We start from the raw sequence: 22,120 nt of genomic DNA on the forward strand, positions 1-22,120 counted from the left end.
TCAGGAGATCTTAAAATATTAATTAATATTTTAATGTCTTGTGGAAAAACAAACCAACACCACATTTAATCAGGAATCTCTTAATTGAAAAGGCAGCCAGTTCTTTTGTCTCCCTCAGTAACAACACAAGCATATCACAATGTTATACATAAGCCCCTTCACTTAATCATATTAAAAAATAGCTCTACAGGAAAAAACTTGCGTTTTACAAGAAAAAAGTACGTCAACAACCATAAATTATTACAAAAAGGCTCTCTTTGCCATGTTCATTTTCCTCTTGGCAGTTACTAGTGGCTTTATATTCAGGGTAACATTTGTATTTTGTCTTCAGTTATTACTTACTTACCAGTGTCCAGTTCCGAATTACATTTCTTGTCATTGTTTTGGGGATTTTTTGTGCAATGAGTAAGCACAGTTCACATATACATTTGTTTTGAGCAGCTGTCTCCCAAGCTTAAGTGGGACATCCATCAAAACCTACATAATTTTAACTTCACAACCAGGTACCTGCTTTGCTTCCTTACAGAGACTAAAGCATTTTCCTCTGTGTACGTCTCCTGTAATGGCTTGTTTTAGATTAACAAAAAAGAATAAAGTTTCTCTGAAAAGAGGCGAAAGTCAGAAATATGAGTTCAGAAACACACAGGGGAAGGAGCAGCACTCTTGCAGCAGCACTGTTCAGCTCCCACCTGGGACAGCTCCCCCCTAAATGAGGGAAATGTGGGGTTTCTGTGCAATCCTACTACTGCCATGCCGTGGTGAGCCAGGTGCAGCAGGTTTGGTGGGCTCTGGACAAATGTGTGCTAAAGCTAGACCAGAGCTGGCCTTCAAAACAGTGTGAACACTTCCATCAGCATCACATCAGAGCAAGCCAGTGCTACACCCTGATATTCCTCACCCAAAATTTACCTAAAGTTTTAAAAATTTGTCAAAAATTATCCAAAATTATTCATCATCCAGACAGTTTTGGTCAAGTTCTCATGTGACTTTCCCCCTTTTAATTTGTTACCTGTAGTATTCATACACCTCCTGGTTCTTATGAGCTTATTTTCACAATGGGAATTGACAGCAGGACTAATTCCTTCTTTCTGATTCAGAAGAAAAACAGAAATGCAAGTCAGATTGAGGGACTTGCCCAATGCCACTCGTGAAATTTGTGGCAGAGTTTAGAATTGGATCCTGTTTTTTCCAAGTACTTCCCATTAAACCATCCTTCTATCAGCATGGGTGGAATGCTCCAAAAGCACACTATTAAGATGGAGAAATCAAAAAAGCTTTACCCATCCACTTTTAGAATGCACCTAAACAAATATTTTCCTTTTTTCACCCTTATTCATGTTTTCATTTAAACAACCTCAACAGTTGTCATGAAATTATAAAGTTGTTTATCCTTTCTTTGAGACCATTAAACATCCATCAGATCTCTTTGCTTGAAGCTACGCAGTATTTAAACGTAATTGATAAGTATCCCTTTTTTTTTTTTTTTTTAACTGTAAAAATAGCATTCGCAGCATTTGAATCATGAGCTATATTACCTAGCAGAGGCTGCTCATGTAAGAATCTGTATCTAGTTTCCACTCCTTGCCTAAGGCAGCATTACTCCAGCATGCTTGTTTGGCTGAGCAAATCCATCATTCATTTCCCTCGTGTACTCATGCATACAACTTTGAAGTCAGTTCTCCCCACTTTTCCTTGACTAATCAGATGGCAGCAACTCAAATGGGACCATGTATAATGCAAAAAAAAAATCACTCATTTTCATTGCAGAAATGCTGCTCATAATGGAGCCTGTTTGTTCTAGAAATGGTCTCTTGTTAGGTGATTCCCCATTCTGGAGGGTCAGTTGCTCTCTCTGTATACAGGTAGAACTAACTGGCATTTAAAGGATTTAATTCTCAAGTTTTAAGTTAGTTTTGCTAGACCAGGTTCACTCCTATTCCAAGCATCCTAAACCTAAGACTGCTGAAATCAGTTGTTTAACTACAACTACTTATAAATATCTGTAATTTGTAAAACTTAAACAGCAGTCACATAATCTTTTTTTTTTTTTTTCAGAGACTGAAGGTTACATTTAGAGCTGCCTTTTGGTTTTTTTCCTAAAACAATTGGTAATAAAAATGAAAATCATGGAATTTCACCCTCAATTTAAAGCAGTGGATTTTGGCCCACTGTTTAAAATTTACAATGGTTTTGTCTTATTTCATTCTTATAGCTGAATCTAAGAATAGTACGCATTAATTTTAAGCCACATGTAGATAAAAACTCAGAGAGAAGCTGGAAGAAATGGTGAATAGAAAGTGACAATGAACATTCATTATCCATCCAGATTAAATTGCAACACTGAACATAGTACCTTAAATTCTATTATCTCCAGTGAACTCTGACAAAAAAAAGAAGTCAGCCCATGGAGTCTGGACTTTATAATGGTCTTATATGTATAACACATATATCTCACAGTGATTTCATAGGAAAAGTAAGCATTTGAGAGCCAAACAAAAATACTAGCTCAAAATTTCTACCAAAGTAGTAAAAAATACTCAGCAGTAGTAAAAAAATACTCAGTGAACTCACAGGTAATTCACCCTTTAAGTCACCGCAAATTTACGTTAACCTGCAAAACATTTCCCCACGTTTCTGAAATTCCTGCAGTCCATAGAGAAAGATTGTTTATTCTTACCACTCCTCGTAATGATGGGGCCAGCAGAGATGACAGCATTGCCAGATGTGCTCTGAGGGCGCCAAGTTGTCCTTCCACCAGTGTCTCTTCTCTCTCTGTTACTGCAGATCTGAGTGGTCAATCAAAACAACCACAGATTCAGAGTAGAACAGAATTGTGGCCTTTTTGTGCTTCCTGATGTAATGTGAACTCTTTGGTAAGCAATACTACAACTTTGATTTTATTTCTTGGTATGCATTAAATTACTTTGCAATAAAAACATCTGCAATATTGCCTAGAAGTGCATCTTATAAATTCCTTGCTTCCCATTTTATTTTGCCTCGCTTTGTTTACAAAACTGCATTGCTGTTGAGTACAAGATCCATCTTATAGTATATTAAATTTTCAGTTGTTAACTTCCCAAAGCTGTGTTTACGGACAGTTTTCCCCCAAGAAATCCATTTTTGCTTGACAACCCCTGTTCTAGAAAGCTTCTCGAGTGAGAGTTTGCACATCTTCCACAGAGTTCTAAATAACAATGACACATCAAAGCAATCCCCAGCATTCTCATCTGGAATCCACCTTTAACATTTGTGACCTATCATCTACATTAACCTAGGATACTCAAGCTTAAGTTTCAAGCAAGAGAATTTGCTTAGGTTCAGCTTCTTGTGAAAGAACTTTAAGAACATAAATGGAATGCAAAATGAATTACGTAAATGTGCAATATCAAAATATGAAATAACATAAAAAAATTGAGGACTATACTGAACTGACTACACTTTAAAATTCCAGGTGGAAAGTCATTCAGTGGGAAATAATGCTGTGCTCTGAAGACATCACAGAACTTTGTGTTTATATGTTCATTTAAATGTTTCCATTTCCAAAATATATTTGTTATTCCTGATACTCCTAAAATTGGTTAATTTTAAATAGACATAACCTCATGAACTTCAACAAATGAGCACTTTTCAGATGATAAGGGAGATGATAAACTCTAAGGGGCATCGTAATTTCTTTTTCACTATAAGAAACTTTCACAAATTTTTCTTGTCAGTATAACAGTAGTTCCTACAGCTTTAACTTTTCCATAAATTATATCCTAAGATATTTCTCTTCATCCATTGTGATGATGGATGTCTTACTAGTATACTAAGAATATCAACCCAAAAACCATCTCAGAGTTGTTACTTTTAAAACTTAAGGACCAAAGGCAAAGAGGTCATTTCTCATATATTCAATAACGTGTTTTGCAGGTCTAGTATTATTTTATCTCCAGATGACAGCATGCATTTCCATATTCTTCATTCATCAGTTGTTTCACATTCCTTCAGACACAAAAAACATTCTTACTTCAGTCTCTACAAGTCGCTTTCATTCTGTGCCATCCAAACTTCCGTAACACTTGTATGCAGAACACCGTATTTTATACGCAGATAATTACAACTCTTTTATATGCAGACAATTTATTTTATATGCAGATAATTACAACTTACTGGCACAAGAAAGGGACAGTCATCTGCTCTGCACAGCTTCGTCACACAGTGCAGGAAGACTGTGGACATCTTCTGGTTCTTGTGCTTCACAAAGCGGAACACCTCGAAGGAGAACCGGCCCATTTGACTCTTGCCATTCTCAATTATGGTTGTCTGCGGATCCTTGTCACAGCTAGTTTTTGTAGGGAAGAGTGAAACTGGGATGAGAAGCTCTGTTAGTATTTTGAGGCTCTTAGCTGAGAATAAGATAGCTTGAGCAGCCAGTTCAACACTTTAGCTCCTTGGAAAAGAACACAGTGCAAATATCTGCGGACACAATCTGCCTGTTGGGCTGCAACTTGCTCTGCTGAAACACATTCTTACAAAAACACAGCTTTGTTTTGCAGCAGCACAGCTATAACCAAGGTACCTTTTAATTCCAGTGCTCAAAGAAAATTGAGACCTGAAAAAAAAAGCAGCCAGGTATGCTAACCAGAATAGACAGTTAACTCCAAATGAAGACAGTACCTCTCCAATAGATGTCACGGATAAAATTTAATCTGAGATGTTGCCAAGTTGTTTTTCAAATTTTCAATTCAAATAAATGCTATTACTGGGAGTAGATGTAGAAGCATCTATTTATATTTAATCATTTGCATGACTACTTTCCTGGACTGAAGTCTCTGATGTTTTACATCACTGTCATTCACCACATTCCCCTTTGGGGAAATAAAGGCCAGTTTGGCCATTCACTTCAAGTGTTTATGTTATCTCTAGCAGAACTGCTTTGGATATATGCTTTTCTACCTTCATAATTCTTATGACTTATGACCTGATTCTGTGTTTATGTTCCCATACAAAGAAGTTCTGACATGTTATCTATAAGCCTAGCCCTTGGTCCTGCCTACTAATAATGCTTAAACTTTCCAGGCAGTTTAAGAAACCCCTATTGAAGAGATTTATAATTTATTTTTTAAAGAAGTACCAACAAAACACTGGGTTTGCACAGGACCTACCTGAGGAAAAGATCATATCGAATATCATCACTGGGATTGCCAGAGGGGGTGGTGTAACAGTAGTCCATCAAAACATTCCACCTGCACAGGGAGTAAAGGCACAGATGAAGGGAACTGGCAGTGCAAGTGTGGGGAGGTGTGAATGAGGTGAGATAACACGACAGTACTAAAAAGCATATAAACAGTTAATGCAGGCTGTTACAGCAAAACTGAGTTACTGTATTGAACAGGTCACATACAATTCATCCTGTTTCTTCTACTACTTAGAAGATTAAACAGCACAACAGAGCAGCCGAATTTTATAAATCAAATCATTTGGTCCCATGTAGGTCAACCATGACACCAACACACATTGGTGTGTTGCACATCTCTCAGCAATTATGGCCACATAGGACCAAAAATCAAAACCAGCCCACTTTTAAAAGCCCGGGATTTTCTCATGTGGTCCAACAAAGGCCTTTTCCTTTTAAAAAAAAAAATCCTATAGTGCATTTTTTTCCTAAAAAAGCAATATAGGATTTAAAGTATAGTTCAGGAAATCTTTCATAACAAGAACTGCAGCAAAATATGCATTCACTGCCAAGGGCCTGACACCCTCCAGCTGAGAGCAGGGATTATTGAACACCAACCATTATTTTGAAATACAAAAAGCTATGAGGAAAGACAGATGCTTCTAAATCAGATAAGTAACAAGAGCTAAAAAGCAAGCAAGACAAGAAATAACACCCATTATGGTACCTGCCATCAAGGTTGGTTGCTCTTACAGCTGCATATATTTTGGTTTTCAAAGGTAAACCTGTACTTGGAATAAGGAGTTGCTGGCTGTAGGTTGAATCCTGTAAAACAAACATTGCCTCAACTGTAACAGAAATTTCACTCCAACAACCCATCTGCATCCAGACTGAGCTCTCAGCAATTTTTCTGCCCCTTCTGTGTAGAACAATTGTTTACTTTGTCCTCTGTAAGGGAACAAGCAAAAAGCAGTGCCAGAGAATTTGCCTACAAGTTTGTCTAAAAGACTGGCTTTGCCTCATGCAACAATTTGGGAGAATATGTGATTTAATAAGGTGATTGGATCAGTGATTAAAGAAAACATATCACTCGTTGGCCCTTCATCAAGCCTCCCAGAGCTTACAGGCAAACATAGGAAATGCGCTGCTCTGGTTTTCTAACAGAGAAGCTTAACTGGGTAGTCACACTGCACTCTTTCCCAGGAAAGGTTGCTAAGGTTATTTGAATTAGTGGAGATAGCAATGCCATGAGATGTTGTATATTTTTAGCTATAGTCTGCGAGAACAAAGACTTTCTGTGATGCAAAGTGTATTTTCCACGGAAGCTGGCTTGTGGAAAACTACAACAAACATTTTCATTTAAATTCTAGTATTTCAAAAGAGCTGTTTCAAGAAGGCTGTATTCAACATAAAAGTTGGGAATTCCCCATATACTACTACTTAAATATATCTGTTTTATTTGGGCTTTTTGTTCAAAATCTAACCCTCACTTTAGCAACAAAGCCATGAAACAGATCTGTGTGACAGATAATGCATTTTGATGTTCTCAATTGACATCTGGTAAAGTCACTGTGGCAAACACATTGCTAATGCAGGTAGCACAGTGACCCAGCATTTTGAGACCTCTTGTGAAAGGTCAAAACTCTCAAAACACACGAAAAAACCTGGTAAACGGGATTCCAACCAGGTTCGTTGTGGCAAGCGAGGCCATGGCAAGCAGCAGCTGACAGCAACAAGAAGGTTTATGCCAGAGACCCAAGTGATTTTTTTTCAAAGGTAACAATGCCCAAATTAACAGCATGCCCAATATCTAATCTGTGCAATGTCAGAGGCCTTCAGGTAGGTCAGCCTCCTTTCAAATTAATTATACATTTCTATAACACTTAGCTCTGCCACATTTTGCAACTCATTAAAAAGTGTAAGACCCTCACTATTACACTCCACGGTTGCTCTTTTATTCTTTAAGAGTAGTTTTTATTCATTTAGACAGACATTTGCAAAAAGGCATAAAAGCACATAGCCACTAAGGCTCTGTGAAAGCCCATTAAACATTTTGCTATTAAACTCTGAGTCTATTGTAACAGCTGGTCTTATCTTTCCTAACAATGACTTGTACTAGCATCACAAAGTAAATCTAAACAAGACTCTGTGATGGAAGACAGAGGTAAGCTAAGAAGATGAAAAGTCAATATTAAGAAATAACACTGCAGCTAAATTTGGAGAAGGCAGCGGCTTACAGTCAAGAAACACACCTGTACACCTCCCCTCACTGGGGACATGAGGGGAGACATGAGCAAGGGTGTACATGAGCCTTGAGGACCCCCAAAACCAGGACTCTTAACCAGGATCAGGTGAGTCCACAACACAGCAAGAAAAAAAGGGAAAAAATACACTCCCAAAAGAGAAAAATACAGGCAGTGCACAAGCTGTCCATGTATTTATCCAGCCCTGGGAAGCAAAGCAGAGGGGCATATCTACCATTGGAATCTGCCAGCCTTAGCAGTATTATTCATGACAGTGCTGCTCACTAGGGCACATAATGTGACTGCCATCAGGATGAAAAGACACCACTGTTCATGGTCAAGCTTACAGGGGTGGGCAGGACAAAAGCATATTTTGGCATGGGATAACTGAAGAAAAAATTTGCTCAATATGAGCATCAATAACATTTATTCCTGACTGATGAATTGGGCCCTGAAAAGCAGTCAATATGCAGTGGTCAATGCTTGGCTTGACTGAGAAATTTGCCTACCATCACTCAGCCCCATCTTTTTGATCACAGGTTTATTTAAAAATGAGAGAACTATAATCATCATTTTAACAGATTACAGGTTGTTATTTGGAGCTCTGCTCTTTCAAACAAACATGATTTTTTAGACCATGCCATTGAAAAATGTCCTGTTGCAATATTTATAGCTCATTATGTTCAAAGCATAAAGCATTGACTTTTAAATCAGTTGCATGAATTATAACTCAGCAACACGATGGCATGAATAATAATGCAAAAAAAATCGGATTCATAATTTACAGAAATGATGCTTGATAGATTGAAAAATTGATATTTAAATCAGGTATTTAAAATGTATGAGTAAAAATTTTAATCAACACAAAAATATAATTTCAGGGATTAATGTTAAGTAGAGGTCCTTGCATTTTTCATGTTTTAGTGTCAGCAGCCCATTTTACATGTTAAAAGGTTTTACAATAATGCGTATTCAGATTATCTAAAACATAAGGAAGAAGCATTGGATGAAAACTGTTTTAATTATTAACCCTTAAAATCTTTAAAGTCCACACCATAAGGCAACATATGCATCAGGCTATAGATTTGGAACTGATACATCCTTCACAGCATTCACAATGATCAAAACACTCTGATGAGGCTTGAGCATAAAAAAACCCCAGGCAAAGTGATGCAGTTCATTGCTATGGGAATAGGTCTGGAATAATTTTAGGGAATACTACAGAGTAGTCTCTGTTTCAGCACAAAGCACCTATACACACACACAGAGAAACATAATAAATGCAAACAAAATATGCACTCCGGAGTATGATCATTATGGCTACAATTGATTAGTCATGTGGCATTACCAACTGGAAGCCAGAGCTGTAAATTGAGGAACTGTGTAAATACAGGACAAAAAGACTCTGTCTGTCCTCCATGACCAGCATATAAATACAAGAGAGCAGGCACATGCAAACAAAAAGGAAAAAGGAATTCAGAGATGAAAGATGCCTGGAGGAAAGGTTTGGCTCATGGGAGGAGTGGGAAGGAAACAGCAAATTATCTGGAGAGGAATCTATACTTTGGTCTGCTAAAACAGTTTCTATCCACATAGCACAGAGATTAATTTAGTCCAGGTCATACTGTGTTTTATACTCACATTGTAAAGCAACAAATTCAAAGTGCTGATAAATGTTCCATTGTTTTCTCTTACAGAAATAGCAGCTGATGACCTACAACAAAACCAGAAACCAAAAACCATCATGAAGAAAAATTCCTTATTTTTGTTTTTGTATACTTCAGTGGGCTTTATCATTAAAAAAACTCAATGAGTCATATCACGAGGAGTTAATTTATGCATTTGGGTTATAAACCTCAGAAACAGGAATTTATAGTGGAAATACTGACATTTTTAACTATGCAGAAAATAATGGATGCTACTGGTAACATGAATCAGAAAAATAATTAGCAGAGAGGCAAAGTGACAAAAAGGAACTTACTTTACATGATGCACAAGGCTTACTCATAAAAATATTTCCTCTTGCATTCTATATTTACAAGCTTGCAAACTATTTAATAAAGATTTTTTTTCCTTTTTTTCTTTTTTTTTTTTTTTTTCTGCTATAACTTTTCAGGAGAACAGCTGAATTTTAAGGGAAATTTTACATTATCTAAGAGTCTCTCCATAACAGTAGTTCTTCATAAACTATATTATCTCATATAATAATGCTACAGAGTTTTCTTTTTCCTTGCAACACTTCTTCTTTTGGTGCTTCTTCTTGTTCCTTTACTCTTAAACAGCCAAAAATTGCTACGTGGACAATGCTGTTATGGCACGCACATATACATGCTGTCCTGGGTTGTAGTACAGGATGTATTCTATCACCATCTCCATGATCTGATGAATCCAATTGTTGGAGCAGTGTCTTCCCAGGCCGCCTCCCTCTGGGGTGCCTTCTGTTCATGTCCCATCAATGCCTTGCCATGACTCACAGATAACTCCCTCCAGGAGCTATCTCTCTTTAATGGGCCATCAAGGACCCAGCCCTTACCCACTGGATTCCCTGAGGACCAGAGCTACCAGACCTTTTCTACAAGATCACTGCTTCAGGAAGACCACCTCACCTGGACTGCTTCCATCACCCTGCTCAGCTTGTATTCTCATTCTGTCAGTGGTCTTTTTGTATTATTGCATTTATTTTATTTTACCTTTTTTCCCTTTTCTTCTCATTAAATTATATTTCTGACTTGGAGCTCTCACTCATTTTGCTTTCAAAGCACTACACATGCTTACACAGATATGGGGATGAAACACATAGAGATGGAGAAGCACACTTACGAAGCCAGCTGGGTGTTGTTGACCAAGTACTCCAGTGGGTAGCTACAGCTAAATTTGTACAGAAGCCCAGGCAAGTAGCTGATAATCGTTGGTGGGTCTGGTGTGTCAATATAGCCTGAAATATTACCTATCTGTACCACTGAGGTATTTCCATAAGCATTGATACCTCGGGCTGAGGATACCTGTTGAGGAAGACAGAAAATTACTATTAGCTGAAGTTAACAGTGGAACAAAAAAAACCTTAAGGAGACTGATGGCAATTTACCCTGAAATATCTCTACTAAAACCTTCAAAAATTAATTCAGTGTAATATCATCTTCCCTGTGTTCTGTTTTTCACCTCCTTGGAACCACGTGTATGAAATTCACAAGCTGTTTCCCTGTTCTTAGAACAGACTGGAACAACATTTGAAAAGAATTATGAATCTTGGAAACATATTTTTTGTAGGTACTTTTTTTCCTCTACATTCCCAATGAATTAATGCCACTTATTGGGGAAAACAAATGAATTTTTCAATTACAGTTGAAAAATATTACTTTACAATGATCTTTCATATCCAATAGAAAGGCCTATACACAAGCAATTTCATTCACAGAAACAATATACTCTCATCTCTGAGCTTTTGTTTGGACACATCAAAAATAAGGTACTTTATAAGAAGACACAAGTCAAATAGTTGAACTTTGAGTGTGTGGCTTTTGTTTATATTATACATTTCTAAATATTAATTAAAAAACTATAAACTGTCCGAAATTACAGAGCTGAAAAGTAATATGAGCTTATTGCCAGTGCTACCCAAATTGCACGTGTGGGCACGTGCTGTTGTGGATTGCTCAGCTCACAGTATGCACAGAGTCTGCAAAATCACACAGCCCCCAGGAAAACTGAGAGACACTTCCCTCCCAGGATCAACCCAGCCCCACTCCATCTGTAGCTACTGATTTGCATAAAGGAGTGGTTTAAAAACAGCTGAGAAGCAGCACAAATTCCTTTCTCTGCAGGCACATAGACTACAGGGCAAATTAAGAGGGCACTGGACTTCTATTGCAGAGTTTCTCTTGTATAACTCTATTAGCAAAACAGATGTTCTCAGTAGCTTTAAAACACATGGTTTCTCAAAAAAACAACATTCCATTATGGAAGAATCATCCTGAGGTGCACGAGTTGTAACTCTTTTCAGCAAATAGCAAAGAACACACAGGAAGGAATTTTGATTTCTTTGTCTACCAAAAACACACCTAAAAGACAGAAGCAGGCATTCATTTTGCCCACAGTCTACTTAGCAACTTTCTAAATGGCAAAAAAATGTTGAAAATAGAATTTTCCAGGATCTGAGTTTTGCCTAAACAGTACAGGCTAAAGTAGTACAGGAAACTACAGTCAGTTTTGTCATCTTGCTCACCACCCTACCCCCATAAAGTAAAAAGCTGAGCCTGATGTATTACAAAAAGACCTGGGTTTTACACAAATTCTGCCTGAACTGTTCCCTTTCCTTTTCTTTCATTGAAAATTAGCTTGAAGGTCTTTGCTGTGAAACCCTGCCAAGAAACGCAGGGGATTGTAAAACTCCAGTGCAGAGAACATGATAAGAAATGCTCCCTGCTCCTTTTTTGTCTTCATTTGGGGCACAGCACGAATAAACAGAGAGGATAGGGGGAATATTTTTGGTTATATTTTTAGCAGCTGCTATTTCATCTTTGTATTCAGCACAAGCTGGTGGGGGACTTCATGGGGAGCTCCAAACATCTGGATTTATCAGATTGGGGTGGGTCTTTTTGTTTTATTTTTTAAACATCAAGCTCTTGTGATCATGATCAAATAGTAGTTAAGGGAGTTTACAAGGTGACCAGCTACATAGGAACAGGAAGAAGTTGCTTCCTGGAAAATTCTTCTACTGCAGATCATGGAGGTGCTGCAGTTGGAAAAGAGAGTCTTTAATTTGCTGATCTGGCTTTTTGTTTAAATTTGAAATAAAACTCAACCTAAGGCAAAGAGCTCACAGAGCATAACAAGCATTTTATTGCAAAATTATGCAAAATTATTAGTAAAAAGCAGAGGGTTTGTTATAAAAACTGACAGGGATCAAGTACAAATAAGAATTCTGGAGAGAATAAAAGCCTTGAACAGAATGCATTTTTAATTTTGTTTTTTAAAGTCTTTCATAGGTACTTCGATATCACTCAGTGTGGTACACACAAACTGAAACTCTCCACTTCTGCAAAATCTAAGGCACGGTCAGCAAGAGTTTTAGAAACACCTTGGGAAAATCTCATTTCTTCCATTGAAAAAACACTTAAATTAAACTTACACTTTCCTATCAGAGGACAAATGTGTGTCCCACCATATTTTCTCAATAGCAATCAAGATTATAAATTGCCAACTTTCTCTGGTTTTCTTTGATGTATGTAATATATTTCTAATTGGGTAAGACAAAATAAATAATATCTATGAAAGATACAATGCTGTCAAGAGCATTCACTTGATCCTGTGAATCCATAGCCATGCTATAATTTCACTTTCACTTGGTCTTACCACTAAAGTGTTTCCACAAGATTCCAAAGTACTCAGATTGATGATGAAAATGACCACTGCTGGGAAGGTGTTGTTATTGATGAAGCCCCTGCAGTGGGCATCCCCATGTTTCCCATTCAGTGCCAGGTCTGTCTCAGAATAACCAGAAAAAAGAACTGTGCAAAAATTTATCTTCATAGTAATTGTCTGTACTCCACAGAAAACATTGATATCTCGCTCAGCTGCAAGAAAAATACAGGGAAAGACATTGTAAGAAGATTTGAAATAATCATCAGACAACTTTTGTAGCAGTTAGTCTAACCGTGTGACTTCCAATCAAATAAATTTTTAGATTTCATCGCAGCAAAATATTAGAATATAAAGGTAGGAACTGCATTAGCCGGAAGAACAGATTTGACTCTAACACCTCACTAAAGAAAAAAAAAAAAAAAAGAATTGATGTAGTAACATAGTTTAACCAAGCAAGAAATACATTAATCCCACAGCAAATCTTTCAGCAGCGCATTCATAAAATTAAAAACTGCAACAGAGGAGAAAACAGCAAGTGGTTAAATATTTGGAGTCTGATTAAGCAGCCTCCTCTGAAACAGAAATTTCCAGCAATTTGGAGAAATTGAGAAGGCCAAGCTCTGCCTCCTGGCCCACTCTGGCATTTTTTCTGAGTTGTCAGGAATCCACTTCATATGAGATCACAGTCTCAGGCTGTGCAGACTTTGAAGTACAATCAACAGCATAGCAGAGTAATTTATTTTGATCTCTCTAAAGTTGGTTTTTCAGTTTGGGTTGGTTTTGGGTTTTGTTTTGTTTTGTTTTGTTTGTTTGTTTTTTTTAGAACTATCAACTTGAGCTTTAATGAAAAATCAGTTGCCTCTTGAAAGACAATGATCAATAACACAAAGCATCTTGCAATCTTTCATTCTGTGCATTATGACAACATCAAAGACCTAGAAAGCAGCAGCTGTTAAAACTGATCAATTTTTGAACAGCAAAAAAGCCATCTTCAGACAATTTGACCTTTTATTCAAAAGTTCTGAAGATTTTTATGCACTGAATGGAAAAGCATCAGGTTCAGATACAGCTACAAGCAACAGATTGTTTTGCTTTAAAGCTCTAACATTGCTCTTTTTTAAGGTTTTCTTTGCCTGTAGATGGTTGGGGAGCTGTTCTGGTGTTTCCCCCTAGCGCTTTACAAAAATATATATACTGCATTGTGTTTAACACAGACATTACCCCTTTGCAGAACTAATTTATTACACCTGCCTAAAGATTAAGGGCTATTAAAAATTGTAGAACAACTTCGGTCAATACTGTACCATTAAGCCTGCTAAAATGAATTGTTTCACTGCGTAGTCACAGCAGAGAGGAAATGAAATTTCCATTACAATGAACTAGTTCTCCCCACATGGTACAGGAGCACAAGCAGTTTAATTTAGACAGCTTTAATGGTGGCTTTCAAGCCAAAACAATCAAGGGCAGAAAATAACAGGCCAAACTGAGTCCTGAGCTCATGCCATGATAAATGCATCTCGCTGGGTGTAAATCTGGGCAGAAAGGTACTGGAGGAAAGACAGGAGCTGAAGTGATTTGGCCTGAAATTCTCCTGGTTTGTACACAATCATAATCCCACTAATGTGACACACAAAGATCAGGAAGCAGCATGCCTTGGTTTTCACTGCAGGAGGACTATTATGATCCATTTAATGAGTGTACTAAGGTAGAGGGGCCAGTACAAAAAGGGGACTGGCAAAGTGCATTTACGCTTCCTTGGACTGATGCACAAACAGTCAGATTGTAACAAATTGCAGGATGCAACAAAGTAGATCTGTTAATTTTATAACTCACTTCAAGCCTTTTCAAAAAGCAGCATAATAACTCCACCAATTAAGTTACCATTACTGCTTGCAAAATTATCATTTGACACTGTGGGAAATGAGACCGTATGATACAAACTAACTTTTGCATGATACAGAAGGATAAACAACCTTTCCAGACTTAACCTTTTCTGCCCACTACTTCATGAGGAAGTATTGCTGCCAAATTAGTCCATTCTGGAAATAAACATTTTTTGTTCCGAAATTTATGTGAAGCCAGTCCCAAACGGATCTTATGTCTCCCTAGATGTTAAATATCTAGCTCATTTCTTGACAATTTGGGAAGGTAAATATTATTCCTGTACAAGTTAAAAGAAAAAAAATTTGCATTCCTGCATTAAAATTTCTGGTTTTCTGAGTCAGAGGAGTGATGGTTTGAAGGTTAGGGCACCCAAGTGATATAATGGCCTCTCTGTCACAGAGTTTCCACACAGGCAAACCACTTGGTTTCTTTCTGACCCAAACCATGTGAGCTGTCTGCAGCCAGCAGTGCTCATGGACATCTCTTAAGCAAGAGAGTAAAGCTCAAGAGTTACACAAATCCTACAGTGACAGAGACCATCTTGAATTATGGGCAGACTCATGGGGGCAAAAGCTGGCAGCTCCACTGCCCACTTCTGCTCTCTTACCCCTCCACACACTGACAACTCACTCCAGGTCAGGCAGCAAAAAAACCCTCAAGACAAGAGTTTTCCACAGAACACCACTGATAAAAACCATCCCATCAGAAGAGGAATGAAAAGACCTGTGTAGCTCAAAAGCTGTTTCTCCTTATGAGCCTCCTCTTTGATCAAATCACTGCTTTGATATTGAATTACAATGCAAAGTCTTTGTGAAAAACCTTTAAAGTTTCCTCAGTCCCCACTAAGTTCTCAATATGTACTTAAGACAAGAACCTCCTGAATCAAAACTGCATGTCCATACTGGAGACAGACTGCTGTGGCTTTATGCCCCAGAAGCCTTCTAAAAGCTATGCTTTACTGCAAGGCAGAACTGAAGATTTTGCCCTATTTACGCTCACCGAATGATGGCAAGATCTAACCTAATTATATATTCTCAAGAACACATCTAGCTTTTGGTACAAAAAAAATCACTGCCTTTTCAGTCTACTAAAATTGTGACTATTTTTCCTTTATTCCCCATGACTATTGCATACCTGCAGTCAAAAATAAACCTGCAAACCGCAGAAACAAAAGTTCTGTGTGATTTCCATCCTATTTATGCAGCACAATTCCTATGCAAGAAGTCACCTAAGTGATGAATGATAAAAGCACAAACAAATGAAAAATGCATGAGCTCCATGGTACCTCTAGGTAGGCTTCATTTGTCCTCTTTGTTGAGGACAGCTTCTGTTTCTTATCAACATTTAAAGAAGAAGAGGAGATAACTTCAACACCCAATGGTTTCTCTGGTGCCTGCACATCATTCTTGGAATTTCAGCTGAGAGCAATAATGATTCCTTGTCTGGAATAAGGACCAGGAAGAAAATCTATCCATAACCAGGTTCCGTGAGTTGTACCTGGAAGATACTGGGTTTAAAATGTTCTTTCTGACCTCTCTCTCCCCTCTCCTCTTACATTTGAAGCCCAAGGGCCCTGAGGCAGCATTCCCAAACCCACAGCCTGGGCCAAGTGCTGGAGAAGCCAGCAGAGGAACACTGAGCCCCTTCTCCCTGCAGAGGCTCTCTCACCCATCTTCAGCAGCCTCTCAGCTCCACTAGCCCCAGCCCACTACACAGCAGACCCTTCTCCATAGTGAAAATAACACCTGTCAAATTTGGGGGGAAAGGGGTTCCTGGCTTTTACTTCCATCTCAGATGTGCAACTAACAAACAATTCTTTTTCTTTCCTAGCTCTCAAAATCAACAGTAAGACTGTTGATTAAATCCTGGCCTTTCAGTCTTTGCTGCCTTAGATGACAAACAAGAAAAAGGAGGACTCTGCTCTCAGCTCCTATGGCCAGTAAGGGGTGATTAGAATTTACTTTAAAAATCTATTTACTTGTAACCTAAACAGATTTTCTCCCAAGTCAAAGAGATTTGGCAGACATGGAATCTGATATGACTCATTTTTATGAGGCAGAACTGCAAGAGGCCCCTAAATAAAAGTAAGTGAGTAAAAGATTAATTCAATTCACAGGTATCACTTTGCAGATATAGATTGGCTCAGAGTAGGTGCAAAAAATGACCAGAGAAAAAGTTTAACACACAGAAAGAGGAACATAAACTTCCCTCTATCTATTGCAAACTTCTTGAGAAGCCTGAAACAGGGACCAAAAAAGCCATAATTATACAAGAAACTCAAAAGGTAGCTCTGAAGCAGGTGGGCAAAATTCACTCACACTTCAAAGACAAGCCTGTAAAAATCGATGCTAAGAAGGGGAATATATATGCATTTATTTATATATTTATATTTTATATATAAATTTCTATTATATATAATATAATATATAATAGAAGGGGAATATACATATATACACACACAAGTAGCTTGTGATATACCCAGTTAAAATTATTTTCTCAGGAATGGAGACAATATATTTGATCTTCTTTGCAAGTCTTATTTCTCTGTTCTTCATGTTCATATTGATTAAGCGGAAAAGAATCAAACTCACTGTTGGTCCTTATGTCAACAAACCACCTAGCAGTGTGATAGTAACACATGAATCAATGAACAGACTTTCTGCCTTCTGCTGACTTAAATTTAATAAAAGAGCTGACCCTTCCTGGAAAAAAATCAAAACTTTTCTTATTCAGAAAGCAACAACAGGAAAGGTATTACAGTGTAATGCTACACTGAGTGTTCATTATTGAACTATTCAATTCAATCACTATCTCAGAAAAACAAGATGGGAGAGAGACAGTATTCACAGCCTTCTTTTTATTACTATTATTCTGCCCAAGATACAACTGAAGCAGGAAGGATAAACAATGTAATAGAAACTAAAAGGATCCTTTGACTGAGTAAATCCTGATATCATGCCACTAAGACTGACATTTCATTTCTATTTCTCGTTGTATTAACAGCTCTGAACATCCAATGTCCCCAAAATTACTTCATTCCTATTTTCTTAGAGGAAGGAAAATATATCATCCATAGACATAATACCATTACTTCACCTGTCCCTAACCAATGACTTAATGCTGAAGTGAGGCACTAAAATTTTGCTATCAAGTTAATTTTGCTTAAAATAGATACATTTCTTTATTTTACTAAAAAAGATATAATTATATTCTCTTACCCAGGGAAAGAAAGCTATGAAACACAGACATGAAAGAAAATCCAGTTAGAAGTATGAGTGTTAAATCTCTAGAGAACCTTTACAACAGTATGAGCTCTGGTGAGTGTCTTGGGCAGTTTAAAGCTCTGGCAAAAGCAGGTCAAGCCCCACCAGTGTGAGGGGAATTGTTTCCCTTGCTACCAGGCTGAATTTGACCCATTGTGCAATTAAGAAGAAAGTAAAGTGCAGCATTATGCAAGTTCATTGTCATAAAAACAGTTAACTCTCACTTAATGTGGAGTCCTACCCCCAGGCCTTAGACAGATTTAAAGCTCTGTATTTAAAAATAAGCACTGTTTTGAACCAAGACAATAAAGAAGCCATTAGGAAAAAAAAAAAAAAAAGTCTATTAAATACTTACCAGGAAACCTGCTATGGAGGTTAGCATCACAGTTGTATCCATTGAACTGAGCAATCACTGGAAGCATTTTAATCGTCAGCAGGAGCAGCAACCATACCTGTTCCATTGCAAAACCTAGCAAAACATTAAGTGGTTATTACACACATCTGTTCACTGCATTAAAGATGCTTACTGCAAACATTCTATCGCTCTGGAGGCAACTGTCTCCAGCAAAGGAACTGGGGATAAAGCTCACAAACTTGTGGGAAAGAGGTCACAAGCAGCAGGGCCCACTTCTTCACTCCTGAGTAATGTGCAATTTCTATAAACCTCTACAACTTTTAATCATAACTTGTGGTAAAATGAAAGGTACTCAAGGACAATAGGAACAAAAAAAAAAAACACTAAAATATATTGATAGATCAGAATTGCTTGAATATTTAAATTTCAACTGGTTTTTTTTGACATTTCAGTCTAAAAATTCCTTGAGAAAGATGTCTTGCCTAAAAATAAAACTATTGTTCCAAGTAATGTAAAACCATGAAGATAAATGGTTAGCTGAACAATTCTCAGGCTCAAGATCCTAGAATAAAAATTTGTTCATATCTATTTGCCAAACATTTGTTCTTTGCACCACAAATGCAATTAAATTGAGCCTACACAAAGAGCTGGTACAGACACTTGCATCTACTTGAATTGTATTTGGCAATCAGAACACATGAATTTGTGGTGTTCCCAGTAAAGATTCCTTTTGCAAGGAAAGCTCCAAGGTCAAATACCTGTGGTATTTGCCACAACCAAAAAACACCCCAACTTCTTATACATGTCCATCAGAAGCATCCCAAAATATTGAGGTTTTTGTCAGTGAATCCATGGGCATTAATTTTTTGTTTGGCTTATTTTGTTTGTTTGGGTTTCTTATATATGTAAGATTTAGTCATTCTAGAGAATATAGCTATTGATATAGCCCCCAAATGTAGCAGTGCTCTCCATTTACTAGACAGGAACACAGTAACTCTAAGATTTAGGAAATTGCTCCCTCTAAAACTACAGATCACCGCTCTCCAAGTGGACAGGCGTAATAAATGATCAGCCAATTTTATCAGAAAAGAAATTTATTAACAAATTAAAATATGAAAGTCCAAGAAAGCCGCAAGCAAAGGTCAGCACAGAGCCCGGGGTCGCTACTGGGTAAACCTCAGATCCAGCCTCTGTCTCACTGAATCCCCCTCTGTTCATGAATTTGGTTTTTACAGGGTCGGGTTTTATACAGTTTTTCGACTGGACAGTGGATTGCCTCATCCTTTTGTCCCTCTTGTCTTCGTTGCATATTCAGATCTCTGCTTCTCCTCGCTGCCGATCTGATGAATAGTTTTCCGGGCAGGGATGGACACTTGATTACATTTATGGGATCCAGGTACTGGGATCAACACCCATGATGATGTAGATAAGATGTCCATCAGGTGTTGATCGCTGGGTTGTTGGCAGACCCATGTTCAAAGGAGACCCATCTCCTTTTGGGGCCATCTTTCTGTCACAAGTGGGTCGCTTCCCGTGTTCCCAGCAGGGGCAGCACAATTCCCAAACACATGAATGACTTTATACCATATCTTACAATAAAACATGGATTATTTCCATAGAATATATCACAATAGGGAACACGTGCAAACTCCAGAGATGTAGAACACCTAAAGACAGCAATACCTGGCATTGCACAGGACTGTCCTGCATTGCTGAGAAGAGCTGGCCACAGCACATGGAGAGGACATTTGAAACAAACCCTCAGTCTTTACTGGATCTTTCAAGGCTACATAGCAGCCTCTGATCTACCTCACCTCAAGAATGCAAAGGCATTCACTGGTTTTCAAACCATCCTCATTTAATGCTCTGTGTGGAAATAAAGACCCTTAGAGGACACTCCCACGTGCTTTGTCAACGAGCAGATCAACTCCAACAAAACACTGACCCAAATTCCTCTAAAAAGACAAAGGTATGACCAAGTGTACAGCCAATGATTCCTGTGTAGTTCTGCTTGGAAGTTCACGGAATAAAATGCAGAATTGGAAACACCAGCTCCCAGCTAAGCATGAACACTTGGGAAGTCAGGTGTAACTTCTGCTATTATCACATCCAAAAGCAGCTCTCCTACCTAGTTCTTAACAACTTTCTCAATGTGTGAGTTACAGCAACAATGCAACCTTCTTTTTTGTTTCAGTTGAATACTGAATTCTAAACAGAAGCATTCTTTGACCCTTTATGCTTTTTCTGCTAGATCCCTGTGGAGGTTGACAGTGCTTGCATCTAATGTTGATGAAGAATTGTGAAAACATAAGAAAGAAAATAAAATTTCCAACTGGGTTGCTATGAAACCTCTGTATTTTCATGATCTCTTCACCCTGTCCATCACTCTTAAGTGGAGAAGCACAGCAGTGTTTTGCTTGCTTGTTTACTATGAAAATTCATATGTTATTTTGAAGGAAACATCTTTTCCTTTCAGAAAATTGGCATTTCTCCAGTGTCCTGGAGCCTTACCTCTCTGCTTGTACAGCACTTATATCAATAGAGTGGGTATTACTGTTCTCTTGTATATGGGCTGGCTTCTGATGTGCATTACAGTGGGATATATCAAGGGCAGTTTACCAAGATCTAAATCTGAGTTTAATTTTCTAACATACACAGTGATTTTCTGCCAGCAAAAAAAAAAAAAAACCAAAACAACTGTTTGAAAGAGTTTAATGAAAGATGCCACTGATAAAGCTGTAACTATTATTTTAGATGAAAAGCAGAACTTCACAATAAATTCTAAAATTTTAATTATTAAACATAACTTATACTGCCGCATTTTGGAAGAAGGATAGATGATTGCTAAGGAACAAATCTGAATTAAGACATTAAGTATTTATAGCATTATTACTCTAGCTGTATTCAGAACAATTCAGATTTTAACATGACCAATAATGTCCTACTTGCTTTTTGACTATTGACTCATCTGCATATGGATCAACATGCAGATCCACATCACCAACTGAGCTGACTCCTGCTGCTTTTGGTTAAATAAACTAGGAACATGAATTATTTTTCATTTCTCAAGAGAACTGCAGGGCTAGAAAGCACCCTGAGGGGCCAACATCATTGATCTGCCCACCCAGACACAATTAAGGCAGCCATTCCTGCTTCTCCAGCCTGGTCATACAGGCCCCTAGCAAGCTATTTCTCAACAGAAATTTCTAAACTTCAGTCCCCAAAATGTATAAGGCATCCTAGCCAAAAGATCTGTACCATACTGATATGGCTGACCATTTAATACAATTATAGAAGCAAAAATTTTTACCAAAATAGTCACAGGAACATGATATTATGGCTGGCATATGACTATGAAACTAAAAATCCATGTACAAAATTGTAAGATAGCATGAAAGTCCCAAGAATGGGAAGATTTATAATCCAGGAGTTAAATTCATGAGGAAGATATCTGCCTTTTTTTCTCATTTAATATGCAATTCTTAGTGTGCTTTTTGGGGGAATGCAGCTCTTGGTGGTCTCAAAAAAAAAAAGAAAAAAAAAAAAGAAAAAAAAAAATTTCCTTGATCTACAACAAACACATTTGGCTGTTAAGAAGACTTCCAGGATTAAAGAGATACCAACACATACTTTAAGGGAAATCTGACCCTTTCTGTTCATTAAACTCTTAAAGAACTAACCTGTACCATGTTTCACCGATGTGCCACGACTCAGGCCCTCCTGTTCTGTGCTGCACATCACTAAAGAGTGCAGAGAGGTCAGAGTTGCAACACGCAGCCCTCACTTTAATTGTCATCACTTTACAAAGCCCTCATCTCTGCTTTCATAAACTTCACCATGTCAGAAAACCTGCAGA

General features: G+C 37.8%; 1 protein-coding gene across 1 annotated transcript in view; it reads right to left on the reverse strand.

Annotated features, from left to right (window-relative positions):
* ZPLD1 (zona pellucida like domain containing 1) overlaps nucleotides 1–22,120 on the reverse strand; it is a 50,273-nt gene that overhangs the window by 3,684 nt on the left and 24,469 nt on the right. Inside the window, exons 4-11 of the mRNA XM_066340691.1 lie at nucleotides 18,265–18,378; nucleotides 12,754–12,974; nucleotides 10,222–10,403; nucleotides 9,043–9,115; nucleotides 5,886–5,983; nucleotides 5,148–5,228; nucleotides 4,153–4,324; nucleotides 2,678–2,786 (exon numbers count right to left, since the gene is read on the reverse strand). Coding sequence (XP_066196788.1) covers nucleotides 2,678–2,786; nucleotides 4,153–4,324; nucleotides 5,148–5,228; nucleotides 5,886–5,983; nucleotides 9,043–9,115; nucleotides 10,222–10,403; nucleotides 12,754–12,974; nucleotides 18,265–18,370 — 1,042 coding nt within the window. The 5' untranslated portion in view covers nucleotides 18,371–18,378. The remainder of the gene's footprint in view (nucleotides 1–2,677; nucleotides 2,787–4,152; nucleotides 4,325–5,147; nucleotides 5,229–5,885; nucleotides 5,984–9,042; nucleotides 9,116–10,221; nucleotides 10,404–12,753; nucleotides 12,975–18,264; nucleotides 18,379–22,120) is intronic.

This window comes from Sylvia atricapilla, chromosome 2 (genome assembly GCF_009819655.1).
Source record: "Sylvia atricapilla isolate bSylAtr1 chromosome 2, bSylAtr1.pri, whole genome shotgun sequence".
Lineage (NCBI taxonomy): Eukaryota > Metazoa > Chordata > Aves > Passeriformes > Sylviidae > Sylvia > Sylvia atricapilla.